Source organism: Octopus bimaculoides, chromosome 14, assembly GCF_046866305.1.
Source record: "Octopus bimaculoides isolate indiv1 chromosome 14, ASM4686630v1, whole genome shotgun sequence".
Classification (NCBI taxonomy): Eukaryota; Metazoa; Mollusca; class Cephalopoda; order Octopoda; family Octopodidae; genus Octopus; species Octopus bimaculoides.
In genome coordinates, this window is record NC_142941.1 from 34,684,309 (window position 1) to 34,699,308 (window position 15,000).

The 15,000-nt window shown below is 34.8% G+C and overlaps 1 protein-coding gene across 10 annotated transcripts in view; it reads right to left on the minus strand.

Moving 5' to 3' along the window:
• The window catches only part of LOC106875086 (protocadherin alpha-3), a 419,220-nt gene that overhangs the window by 29,126 nt on the left and 375,094 nt on the right, over window positions 1-15,000 (minus strand). For 3 of the 10 annotated variants that reach the window (XM_014923061.3, XM_089362691.1, XM_089362690.1), the window contains one exon: window positions 4,460-4,818. The exons of 3 other annotated variants lie outside the window; for them this stretch is intronic. In XM_014923061.3, the coding sequence (XP_014778547.1) occupies window positions 4,777-4,818 (42 nt within the window). In that variant the 3' untranslated portion in view covers window positions 4,460-4,776. Of the gene's footprint in view, window positions 1-4,459; window positions 4,819-12,092; window positions 12,196-15,000 lie in introns of those variants that run through there. 4 more of the 10 variants (XR_016244281.1, XM_014923060.3, XR_016244282.1 and 1 more) reach the window with 2 other exon arrangements.

Sequence of the window (15,000 nt, forward strand, 5' to 3'; positions counted from 1 at the left end):
ATCTAACCGAACATTTTAATTTCTTAAATCAATTCAATTTAAGAACAAAATGAAACATTTATCGACACTGTATTTACATGGGAATTTTCTTAACCATTTCAGTTAATGTTCTTAATTCAGACAGTCTCAAATGTATGCTAGATTCGCTTTGGTAGTCTGCAATACACACATTTAATAGTTTTTTTTTTGTTGTTTGCTTCTATAAATTTCCTCGTAGAATTAGTTCATTTTGCGATGTGTATGTACGTAGGCACATACGTACGTGTGCATGTGTATGTACGTACGTGTGAGTGTGTGTGCGTGCGTGCGTGTGCGTGTATGCGTGTGTGCATGTGTGAGTGTATGAGTTATATACGTATGTATGCATTATTTCCGATGCATTTATGTTTGTAAGTATAAACATATTTATATGTACACATACATACGCATTTACATACAAATTTATATACGTTTATATAAAGGTGTATGTGCGTGTATAGATATATAGATATGAATTTATGTATGCATGCATGTATGTATGTATGTGTATAAGTATGCATTTTACATTTATGTACGCGTGTAATTAGGAAAAAGGACGGTAGTTTTCTGGATCAAATGTCGCATTTAACGGGTATGCGGTTGCTTTTGGATCTTCAAACTTTTAGTTTTAATTCACAACTTTCGAGTTTTAATAATTTCTTCGGCGATACGTACCCTGGTAAAATTAATTTAGAATGAATATTCGAATAATCTAGAATCAAATGCCATTCCCGTGTGACCTAGCTTCATGTCATTTCTCCCGAGAGAGAGAGTCTCCTTGTAAGAAGTAAGCATATGTACTGGGCGGGTGACGTTGGGAAGATTTAACTTAAATGACACCATGTTTCTTCTTTCAGAATGATAAGGACAGATGTATGTATGTATGTATGTATGTATGTATGTACGTACGTATGTACGTATGTACGTATGTATGTACGTATGTATGTATGTATGTATTATGTATGCATGCATGTATGTATATATTTGTATGCATGTATGCATGTATGTTTGTAAGTATGTATGCATGTATGTATGAATGTGTATGTCTACATGCATGTATATTTGCATATGCTCATGCATATACATATTTATGTATGTCTATATGTATATATATGTAACTGTGTTCATTATATATATGTATAAACACAGACACATTACATACGCATCTATATGCATATATGTATGTATATGTATGTATGTATGTATATATATATATATATATATATATATATATATATTTGTATGCATATATATATATGTATATATATATATATATATATATATATATGTACACACACACACACACACACACACACACACACACACACAAACTTATAAATGCGTTCCACTATGCGTGTAGCTGTGTGTATGGTGTATGCGCGAGCGAGTGTTAATTGATTAACGTTTAGCTACGGAATAGAAATCAGAAGAAACTGACAAAGCAAAAATAAAAATAAAGTGAATGGTTGATTATAGTTTTTTTGTGTGATGTGAGCAAAAATAAGACGTCTGAAAATTTCCGGAACGCTGAATAAAAGACAGAACGTGAAATGACATCTCGAAGTAAGAAAAAAAACCCCGACAATCTTTTTATTTGTGATGGCTAAATAAATGAATGGATATAGTGTGCTTAAGTGCCATTGATATTTTAGTGTGTTAATCAGAGGCGAATGTGTAGTGTCCTTCTTACTTTTCTCAGCCTGCGAGTGAGTTAGAAAGGGGAGATAAATGCCTCAAATGTTTTCAGTAGAGTAATTCTCTGGTAAGCACACATTGTGGAGGTGCTAAGCTGGATGATAGATTTAAGCTTACCGCTTAATATGTTGTTGTGGCTGTTTCGCTACAGTTGTCGGAGTTTAATGAATAAATCATGTATAGAAAAACCACGATAGTCATGACAATTTCGCACCCCCCGCACCCGATTTTTTTTTTTCCAATAGTAGGGAGTAATATTCTGCAATGCTTGCAGGTTTCAATGTAGACAGCGCAGTGCTCGATTTACAAGGTTGGGGAGCCACGTACAAGTCATTCTCTGTGTGTAAGTGTGTACGTGCACACATATGCCCCAGTTTCTTTTCATATATTGTAAAATTTTCATGCCGTATGGGACGATAAAACAAAAGCAAATAAAAATTTCAAAACATAATAATACTAATACTGATACTAATAATAATAATAATAATAATAATAATAATAATAATAATAATAATAATAATAGTTTCAAATTTTGGCACTAGGCCAGTAATTTCGGGGTAGGGAAAGTCAACTATATCGACCCCAGCTCTCCGTCTTATACATTATTATTATTATTATTATTTTTATTATTTTCATTATTATCATTATTATTGTTATTGTTATTATTATTGTGGTTGTTGTTGTCGTTGTTGTTGTTGTTGTTGTTATTGTTGTTAATAATAATAGTAATAATAATAATAATAATAATAATAATAATAATAACAATAATAAAATGTCCTGATGCAGTACCAGGCACTGGCTCTCATGGCTTCTGATCTTAAATGATCGGAAGTGTTATCATGTACACGTTTTGTTTCACTATAAAAGATGGGCTACAACAAATATTCTGCTCAATAGCACAGATTTGCTTGTCAGTTGCTTGACCGTAACCAGTTGAGCATGTCCCTTAGTGGCTGACGATATGTGCATCTCTGATCACGAGCAGAATTAGTGGGGGGACATCATAGCCAAGTTTTGAGAAGAATTCTTTGGAGTTTAAATAACTCACCTCTGGAAATATAGGTGTTTCGTTCAACATCCTTAAACAACACTTGTTCAAGGACCTTTTGAACGGGATGGGCTACTCGACCTGAAGAAAATTCTAACATGTGCTATTTATGTTGATATGATATCACCATGTCATGCACATATGGTTGTGATGCATGTGCCTGGTGTACACTTATCAGACGGGTAATCATGTTGGGTATACTGGGCATCGTATATTTGTACCCCAGTATCACTTTGATGGTATGCACTGCTCTCTCACTCAATAATAATAATAATAATAATAATAATAATAATAATAATTATAATAAAAGTAATAATGAATTGATTACTAATTGGTAATGATTAGAATATTGTAATGAAATGTATTTTAAAGATCTGACTGGTAATTAGAAATATAATATTGAGTTGTGGGAGACAAAGAACAACCAAACTGGTTTACAAAAAAGACATTTAGAGGGAGTTAATAGAATAGAAATTGGCACTCAGTTTTGTATTTGTTGGACAATAGAGGAATTGTCGAACTGAATGAGCGGAGTTTCAGAAAAACAAAATATATTCTTGATAAAGAATTTTAGAAAGCATATGTCTAACTGGCAAAGACAATCGGTTTCAATCAATGAAATTTCCTTTAATTTAAAATATGTCCAGATGCAGCTATAAATATATATATATATATATATATATATATATATATATATATATATATATATATATATATATATATATATTTGTATATATCTTATATATATATATATATATTTGTATATACGCATGTATATATGCATTTATGTTGCAGTGTGTGTGTGGTGGTGATGATGCTGGTGTGGTGGGGGTAGTGACATTGAAAAAGCTTCAAATGAAATTCTTTGATAGTGTGTCTATACATTTGGGAACTTATAGACAAACCGGAAATAATGTTTCAGTGAACGGGAAATTATCTCGCCACGATCGGAAATAAGGTTTCAAAACCGGAAGTGATATATTTAGTTGCAGGAAATACTGTTTACAATAACCGGAAGTAAGGTAACAGGAATTGGAATCATCCAATCTGTCCAATACATCGTTTCCTCTTTCATCTCTACATATTCTTTGATGTCATTATAGTTTTAAGATAATGACAACACCTTGTCAATAGACATTTTCCAAAGCCCTTCCAGAAATATATTATAACAAAACAAAAATGGTTAATCTTTCTTTCTGCTTTTCTTTCTGTTTTTCTTTCTTTCTTTGAATTTTTTTAATTTTCATTCTTTGAATTCTTTCTTTGCTTTGTTTCCTCTGATTCCTTCTAATCTTTCCGTAATTCTTCCTTTCTGTTTTCATTCGAGGTTTCACTTCTTTTCTTTCACTCTATCACATTGTTCTTTTCGTTCTTTCACTCTTTCTTTCTGTTTTTCCTTTTACTTTCTTTCTTTCTTTCTATCTTTCTTTCTTTCTTTCTTTCTTTCTTTATTTCTTTATTTATTTATTCATTTCGTTTTTTCTTTCTTTTCTCTTTCTTCCTTTTCTCTTTCTTTCTTTTCTCTTTCTTTCTTTCTTCCTTCCTTTCCTTCTTTCTCATTGATTCCTGTCTGTACTATCTTTTTCTTTCATGTTTTCTTTATCTTTGGTATTTTTTACCATTCTCTTCTTTCGTTCGTTCCTTTCTTTCTTTCTTTCTTTCCTTCTGCCTTCTTTTCCATCTTTCTAATTGTCTTCCTTTCTCTACCAACCCCTTTCTCTCATTTTCTTCTTTATGTTTGGTATTTTTGACTATTTTCTTTCCTTCTTCCTTCCTTCCTTTCTTTCTTTCTTTCATTCTTTCTTTCTTTCTTTCTTTCTTTCTTTCTTTTATCACTTCCTTATTATGTTATTTTGTTGTGTGTATATTCTTGACATGATTTTGAATTATGGGTGTTGTTGTTATTGTGGTTGTGGTTGTTGTTGTTGTTGTTGGTGTTAGTTGATTGTCAGTTGGTTGTGATATGGTTTAAGTTGTTATATACAGACACGTGATAAATGGAACCAACTGCATATTCAGGCCGGAAGTAGTTTTGAAGCGGGAGAAGTTGGTAATAGCTGCAAGAGAAATAGGCATCGTTTATTTTTGGTGGTCGATGTGAGATATATATATATATATATATATATATATATATATATATATATATATATATATATATATATATATATATATATATATATATATATATATATATATATAGGTATGAATGCATGTATATAGTGAGGAAACTTAAGATATGGAAGCTTAACTTGTTAGTATTCAATGAAAGAAGAGAGAATAGATTGTGCATGTACAAAAAAAAATGTGTCTAGATAAATAATTTCCGTTGTTAAATACGTCTACTGGGCCACAAATGAGGATTTTGTCTTTATGACCCTTAATACGTAATGGTTAAATACAAATTGACAAAGTTCCCCCAATCCGGCATTAGTTATCTCAATTCGGTTATAAATTGTATTTGCAAGCTGTGAGTTTTTAAGGTATATATCTCAATCTAGCTTTGAGCTTCTGCCACGGACATTTGTTGACATAGAGCGTTAACACAACTTTATAACTACACACACACACACACACACACACACGCACGCACACACACACGCTTATGTATACATATATTTTTCAGAAAAACGGAGAAAGATAAAACTGGGAGCAATAAAATAAGGCTCGACTCTAGTATTACTCGCACTCACATGGGTTTATATTATATTTTATCGACCTCAGTTGCATGAAACGTTAAGTCGATTGTGCGGGGAGATTGAAGTCAAAACAGAGACACAGCACAGGGCATTTTGTCTCGCTCTCTACAAAATGCTACTGCTACTGCAACTACTACTACTACTACTACTACTACTACTACTACTACTACTACCACCATCACCACCGATAGTCGTCGTCGTCGTGACGTTGACGGCGTTGACGGTCACGATGATGACAATCCTGATGCTGAGGCTATTGATGATGATTACTTCCTTTACTGAAAGTATTTGAGCTTGAATCACCAACTATTCTAACAATGAGAGAGAAAAGGAGAGAGAGAGAGAGAGTGAGAGATGGAGAGAGAGAGAAAGAGAAATCAAGAGTAAGAGAGATGGCGATTGTTAAACAGATAAAGCTATGTGTTACAGCGTAGACAAATACAGGTGTAGCAAATACCATACAATATAATTCTTGAGTCATTAAAAATACTTCCGCCTGAAGAGGTTATAGCTTAATTCCCAAATGGCATTTCAAGATTGACTCCACTTGAGAAGAGAAATACAATCACTACACTGTATTAAATTTTCCAGAGATCATTCAGAAGTTGTTACACACGGAAAGAGCGCAATGGTTACATACTTCACATCGGAGAAAGGTGTGTAGGTTCTATATAGGCATAAGCTAAGCAATTCTAAGGTAAGAGGTTCAATAGATTACATCGACACTAATACACGACTGGAACTTATTTTACTGGTTCTTGAGAGATGAAACGCAAAGTTGACGTCGGTGCCATATGAACTTAGAACGTCAAGTTACGGCACAAAAGCTTCAAAATGCTACAAGACATCTAATGACTCCCTCAGTTCTAAAATTCATAAGAAACCATTACGATTTTACTGGTATTTTGCATGTTAAATTTCTATATATACATCTCATCTTAGTTCACTGTAATAATTATGTTTAACGTTTGAAAACTAGCTTAGTTTTAATTTAATTTTTCTTCCAGAACCCTAGCACTAAGCCCATAAAAGATATGTCCGAAGCTCTAACGATTCCTTCATTTCTAAAATTCATACAAAACCATTACGATTTTACTGGCATTTTACATGATAAATTTCTATGTACACATCACATTAGTTCACTTCAAAAACGCCTGTTTCACATTTCAAAACTAGCTTATTTTTACTTTATTTTTTTTGCAGATTCCTAGCACCAAACCCTAGCTCTCGTAAGACTGGTTACCTGGTTTCTTTGGTGTATAGACACCGATATCACAAAATTCCTCCTGAACTGGCCGCCGAATCCGTTGCTAGCTTCAAGGCAAGTAATTTTTGAAAGTAAAGGAGAAGTCTATTATATCGACCCCACTACCTGATAGGAACTATATTTTACCAACCAGAAGAGAACAGGAGAGTATAACTCGGCGGGATTTGAACTGAGAACGGACGAAGTACCTTCAAACGGTATCCGACTTTATTTTTTCCTGCCAAATCTAATGCCGCGTGAGCAATAACCTATGGATGAGGATGATGCCACCCTTCCTGTGCAAGCGTGCTGGTAGGTCATGTCATTTCTCGGCTGTTGAGCCAAAAGTACGATCATCTTGTGCACGATTGTCGTATTTTTGATTTCATGCAAGATGACAGAACGCATCGTGCAAAGGCCATAAGCTCATGTCACATCACTACTGATGGTGGTCTTCATGAAATCTGAGTAGTCCTTTACGTAGTCCAGCATGCCCTGACCGATTTCCACTCGGAGTTGCTTCTGCTGCTTCGCCAACCGGGAACTGACGCGGCCTAACGGTGCGAAAATTTTCAGGCATGCTCAGGAAGGATGGTGTCACTTACCACCCAACGGATATTGCCCATGTGGCATTAGTTTTAGCCGAAAAAAAACAAAAAAACATTTTAAGATACTTTCTGAACGGACCTCGCAAAGAGCTGGAAGAAATGCCGTTAAGCATTTTGTCCGACTTTCTAATGATCCTGTCAGTTCTTCGCTTAGCTTGGCTAGCTATAAATAAAAGCTGTCTTTCAATTTCATTTTTAAAGGTATATATTCTTAGCCCAGTGATAGTGTTAGTCTATGCTTCCGATATTCAATCGTTGTCGTCGCCGATCATATGACACCTACTTCGATATAAATAGTACCTATTAGATAACGAATAAGATAGTGAATCAGAACATCGAAATTTCATTTTAAATCAATCACGATGAAATACAAAGAACACAAAGCAAAAAAAAAAAAAAAAAAAGCACAAACATAACTCAGAAATATGTGAAATGGTTAAAGAGTATTTTTCCTATAACCTCTTACATCAAAGACACATATAGAGACAATACATGCATATATATGTAGAGAGAGAGAGAGAAAGAGAGATAGAGGAGGGAGAGGGAGTGAGAGAGAGAAAAAAACATATACATGCGTATGTATATGTATGCGCATCTATACATACATACGTATATATATATATATATATATGTATATATATATATGTATATATATATATATATATATATATATATATATATATATATATATATATATATATATATATATATATATATATATTTCTGTAAATTTCAACTGTATATATACATGTGTGTGTATGTGCGTGTGTGTGTATGTATGTGTGTACGTATACAGGGTAGAAATGTAATGTATTCAGGACTCCACACGAACGCCTGGTTATCCACACTCTCAACTGGAAGTTAAGAAAAGATGCTACATTTAACAAGACATATTACGTAATCTTTAACATGGAATTACATGCAAATGGTTTGAAATGGAGTCGTATAGAACAAATGTAACGAATATTGAAATTGTTAAATCTATCCTTAATCTTCATATTTATCTTATATATGAATACATACATACATACATACATACATACATACATGAATACTTACATACATACATACATGCTTACGTACACACGTAAATACATAATTTTAAGTGGGTATAGATGTTACCTTTTGGTATTAATACGACTTCTGTCGCTATTTATTAATTTTTAATAAACTCACTGGATATTTGCGACACTAGTGCCAGATTAGGCATTGAGACTGCACGTATATCGCTGACGAAGGAACCGCTGTTGTCTCTAGCTAGGGGGTGTCTATCATTGACAAGGCCAAGGAAGGCCGAAATCACGTGAAGGCCGAAATCACATTTCTGAAGGTGATAGTGGACGATTATCTTCCGATGGCGATATAAACAGGAGTGGCTTTATGCACAACGACTCCATAATTCTATGTTCCAATAAAACATCCACTTTTAAGTGGCTTTCAATGTTACCTATACACATGCACGCGCACCTTCGTTTTGGGATCACCACTACTTTATTATCTTCCCTTCTCCCTAGCTCTCCTGTGTGACTCTTCTGTCCGGCATTCGTCATGATAGATCACTAGCCACTACACATTCTTTATTTTCTCTCCTTGTTTCTTTCTGTGTTCCTTTCTGTGGAAGAGCGTAGGCTCGAAACGTTAAAGACTTTTTCACTTCCAGAGCGTTAAACTAATACATCTGTTTCTTGTCTACACTACCTGTCTTCGTCATTTTTTTTTTTTTTTTGTAAATTCTCCCTATATATATATATATATATATATATATATATATATATATAGATATATATATATATATATATATATACTCCACAGCATGGCCGCAGCGTAAAGGATATGTATACATTTATATATACATATGTACATGGTTATATACGTACATACGTACATATGTGTGTGTGTGTGTGTGTATGTGTGTGTGTGTATGCGTGTGTGTGTGTGTGTGTGTGTATGTCCAAAAGTGAGGGAATGGAATAGATAAAACCCAGGTTACATATGTCTCATGGCTAACGGTGCCTCGCCTCGAAAGAATAAATTATCCAAACGAAGTGCCGCCTGGATTTTATCTACTCCTTTCTCTAATTTTGGGATGTTTATTCGCATATACAACAACCTCTGTTGCTAACCGTGAACTATAAAACTAACTTCTTTCAGCTTATCGTACATCGATACGGGAAAAATTCACAACCTTCTGCTCCAATCAAGCATTGTTCCTGAAAGTTGTGTTTTATATCTTCAATGGATTGCCTGAAGCTCATATCTTATATATATTGTCAAAAATGAGGATGTAAGTTTCCTCGTTAGGGATTTTTAGAATTCGGATATCAACTGATGTTATCAATTTATATATACGGTCCTCATCCATCTAAGTTAGTCCCTTGTTTACCACCAATATGTAAGCATTCGCTCTGATGAAATCAGGTCATACTGTGGGGTTCTTTTACATTTAACATGGTACAAATCGTTTAAGCGACTCAGTCCAAACTTCGCCCTGGACGGAACGCTAGTTCGTCGCAAAGTTAACCCCCATTTACGTAAAATGCGTACATTGTAGCTACGTGAAATAAAGTGACATATTATGGGAAACACATTGCAACCACACAACAGCAACACCGTTAACAGCAACATCATCAGCAACAAAGATAACAAAGACAAGAACAATAACAGCAACAACAACAGCCACAGCAACAATAATAGGTATGTAATTTAAAGATAACCCATTGAAGGAATATGGATATGTTTGCTTGTCTGAGAAAATATTAAACGTTTTTGCCGCTTTTTTTCTGTACACTGGTGTTATCTTCACCGTTTAAGGGTCGCTTATATACATGTATATATATATATATATATATATATATATATATATATATATATATATATATATATATATATATATATATATATATATATATATATATATATATATATATATATATATATATATATATATATATATATATATATATATATATATATATATATAATGTATGTATGTATATTGTCGCAGATGTGGCTGTGCGGTAAGAAGCTTGCTTCTTAACAATATGATTCCGGAGGTTCAGTCCCACTGCGTGGCACCTTGGGCAACTGTCTCCTACTATAGCTTCGGCCCGGCCAAACCCTTGTGAGTGGATTTGGTCGACGGAAACTGAAAGAGGCCCATCGTATACATATGTGTGTAGGTGGGGGCGCATGTGTATGTTTGTTCCCCTACCATTGCTTGACAACCGATGTTGGTTTGTTTACGTCTCCGTGATATAGCGGTTCGGCAAAAAGACCGATAGAATAAGTACTAGGCTTGCAAAGACTAAGACCTGAGGCCCAGCATGGCGGCAGGCAAATGACTGAAAGAAGTAAAGAAAAAAATGAAAAAGAAATATACATATATAATGGTAATAATCTGCATATTCCTTTTTGTGTTACTGAATAGAACTGTAACCATTATTATGACAAATAATATCAATATCTTTAAACTCTGTACATGAAAGAAATCTGTACTTCACGGACATTTGTCTCGAGAAACATCAACAGAAATATCCTAATATCTTTTTCTACTTTCGGCACAAGGACCGAAATTTTAGATCGACCCCAGTACGCAACTGGAACTTAATTTATCGACCTCGAAAGAATGAAAGGCAAAATCATCCTCAGCGGAATTTGAATTCAGAACATAACGGCAGACGAAATACCGTTAAGCATTTCGCCCAGCGCGCTAACGTTTCTTATTTCTTTACTATCCACAAGGGGCTACACACAGAGGGGACAAACAGGGACAGACAAACGGATTTAGTCGATTATAGTCAATTAGATAGTCAATTAGATCGACCCCAGTACGCAACTGGTACTTAATTTATCGACCCCGAAAAGATGAAAGGCAAAGTCGACCTCGGCGGAATTTGCACTCAGAACGTAGTGGCAGACGAAATGCCGCTAAGCATTTTGCCCGGTGTGCTAACGTTTCCACCAGCTCGCCGCCTTAGATATATCCTAATATCCTTTTCTACTCTAGGCACAAGGCCCGAAATTTTGGGGGAGGAAGCCAGTCGATTAAATCGACCTCAGTACGCAACTGGTACTTAATTTATCGACCTCGAAAGGATGAAAGGCAAAGTCGACCTTACCGGAATTTGAACTCAGACGAAATACTGCTAAGCATTTCGCCCGGCATGCTAATGTTTCTGTCAGCTCGCCGCCTTAGAAATATCCTAATATCAAAACATTTATTTATAATAATTGCTTTTACACACCTGATTGCGGCCATGCTGGAGTACCGTCATGTACTGTTTTACTCAAGTATTTCGATGTTCTTTGTATGTAGTCTGGTGCAAATTTATATCCATACTTACAGATCGAATATACGTGATTACTATGAGTTACAAATACTTTTACAACAGTGTATACAAATACAAATACAGGCATATTCACATACTTACACAGACACATGTATATATGCATATATGTATACATATATATGTGAATATATATACATATACATATATATACATATTCATATATACCCAGTTAAATAAATAAATATGTGTGTGTGTGTGTGTGTGCGTGTATGTGAGTGTGTGCACAATTGGCTTCGGGAATGTTTCCTTCAACCTAATTCCACTAACAAGACATTGGTCAACCCAAGGCTATGGTGGAAGATACTTGCTCAAGATGCTGTGTATCTACGATTGAAGCACGAAGCCAATAGTTGCGAATTGTGAATCGAACTTCTTAAACGCACCACCCATGAAGGAGACCCAAAGATTATAATCAGTATTCATGCCACCAACCTCTGATATTTTTTTCCCTAAATGCCGCCACGTCATACTATCGAATATAATTCACCACTGAATATCCACTGCCGCCATCTTGTATATGCCATCCTTCTTGCCTCTAGTGATATAAAAAAAAATGATAAAAAAAAAAAGAGAGAAAAAAATGATTGTTTCACCAGGTTTTATCACGTCTGGATGGAATATTCATCTAAATTACCCAACGTCATGTAAAAAAAAAAAACCTAGGTTGTTAAATTAGAAAGTACCCCACAACTTCACTCATCGTTCACAATGTGATTTAATCTAGGAAATATGAAATCAAACACCACAAATTTAAATAACAGTAGCCGTTTATGTATTATTTAAAGTGTATACAACGTTGGTAGGCTAGTTACTGTGGTATCTGTCCTGAGATAACATGTCCTGTAGACGGATGGATACAGCAGTAACTTGCCTAACAACAGGTGTATATGCATTAAGCATGATACATAGGTGGCTATTTTAATTTAGTTTTGCTTCAGTTGCTTTTAGCGAGATTTTAAATGACAATCAGCTGAGAAAAAAGAAATTGCATCACTTTAAGCCTAAATTAGACAGAAATAATAGCCATAATAATGGAAATAATAATAATAATAATAATACTAATAATAATAATAATGATGATGATGATGATGATGATGATGATGATGATGAAGATGATGATAATCCATGTCCTCTATCTCTGTCCAAGTTGGATTTCTTCGCAATGGCTATTGTACACACACACACACACAAATACATGTAAGCACACACACATACACGCAAGCACACGCCTACGCGCGCGGGTACACAGACACACAGACACACATATGCACTCACATACACGTATGTATACACACATATATACATAAATACATACATAAACGTGTGTGCATACAAGGCGGTGCTCCAGCATGGCCGCAGTCAAATGACTGAAATAAGTAAAAGAGCAAGTGAACATATACACTTTCATACAGATTTATATATATCGACACATACATGCGCATAAATATATAAATACACATATTCAAATATAAAGACATTTACATACTTGCTTACATACATAAAAACATTTGCAATCTGGTCATCAACACGGTTGCAGAGGACCCGTGTCAGTTACCAGGTCGCAGTTGGGGAGACGAAAATTTTGACACCAAATAATAACTAAGTCAGGGGTTTTCAAGCTTTTTGACTTGCGGACCCCTTTATATTTCAGGCTTTACCGTAGGGACCCCCTTATAAACACTTATGAAATTTATACATAAATATTTGCTTAAAATAACATATTTTTACATTTATTTATCTAACAGTATTTAACAAATAGGTTTATTGTCAATTAAAAGATTTCGATTAAAAAACAGGTATAAAATCAAATTGCCCATAAAAAGTATTTGCTGTCCACGGACCCCTGTCTTGTCCCTGCGGACCCTGTGGTCCGCGGACCACAGTTTGAAAACCCCTGGTTTAAGTGATGCTAGCAGTCTTTGAATGATTTTTGAATGGCTGATGTATGTCTTCTACACTGAACTGTTTTAGTTTCAACGCACGGTCGCAGATCTAATGGTGAGTACATAGCCTAGAATATTCTCGGTAGCTTTCAAAGAATGTATTTGGATGTTTAATAAGTGTTTTGTTCTCCTTAGATTTAATGGAAGCACAGGAAATTGAACGACGACCAGAGACATTCCTACACATATATATGTATATATATCCAAGCATTCATAGTTATGCGTATACATACACTCATACATTCAAAATGAGCGAAGACCACACGCATGTTTAATTGAATACATACGTACGCACGCGCGTAAATATATAGATAAATAGATAGATAGACAGATACATACATACATACATACATACATACATACATACATACATACGTACGGAATTACATTCGTGCACACTATATAAATAGATGCATGTATGTGTTTATGTAGTTTGCACGAATATATATATATATTCATGCATGAATATATACGTGCACACACACACACACACACACGCACGCACACACACACACACACACACACACACACACACACACACACACACACACACACACACACACACTTCGTTCATCGCAGCCTCATCAGGCATAAACGACCGATAAATTTTTGGAAATCATCTTATCAGATATTATAATGATATGGCTTAGATGTCTTTGGAAGTCTTTCAAATCCATTATATCTCCTGTTGATATTTATCCTCTGCTAATTAGCAGAAGACAACCGTCTAGATGTTCTAATTTCCTAAAATTATATCTAGCAACATCTTCAGTTTAAAGCCTATATTGAACGTGATTTAGCATCGTTTACTACATAAAAGACATGGCGGAGAATGGGAAGAACATTTGGAGCGACGGACAGAATGACTTAATATAGCTGTTCCACCTCTCAGCATTTTGAGTTCACATCCCACCGAGGACAACTTTACCTTTCTGATAAAGCAAAAGCCAAATACTGAGGCTGAGCTTTCTCTCCCCTTTCTTAAACACTCATGGTCTCCCTTTCTTTTTCTTTCTTTCACTCCTCTTTTCTCACTCATTGTCATCCTTCCTTTATTTTTGTTCCTCACCCTTTTATTCTCTGTAATGTCTCTCTCTTCCGCTCTCATTCACTCTCACTTTCTAGTTCACTATTTTTATCACTCACTCTTACCTTCCACTTTCTTTCTTTCTTTCTTTTCTTTCTTTCTTTCTTCTTTCACCCTCTCTTTCTTTCTTATTTATTCCTTTTCATTCTCTCTCTCTATCTATCTCTTTCTCTCTCTCTCTCTCTCTCTCTCTCTCTCTCTCTCTCTCTCCTTCTCTCTCTTCTTTCTCTCTCTCTCTCTCGTCTTTCTCTCTCTTTCTCTCTCTCTCTCTTTCTCTCTCTCTCTCTTTCTCTCTCTCCTCTTTCTCTCT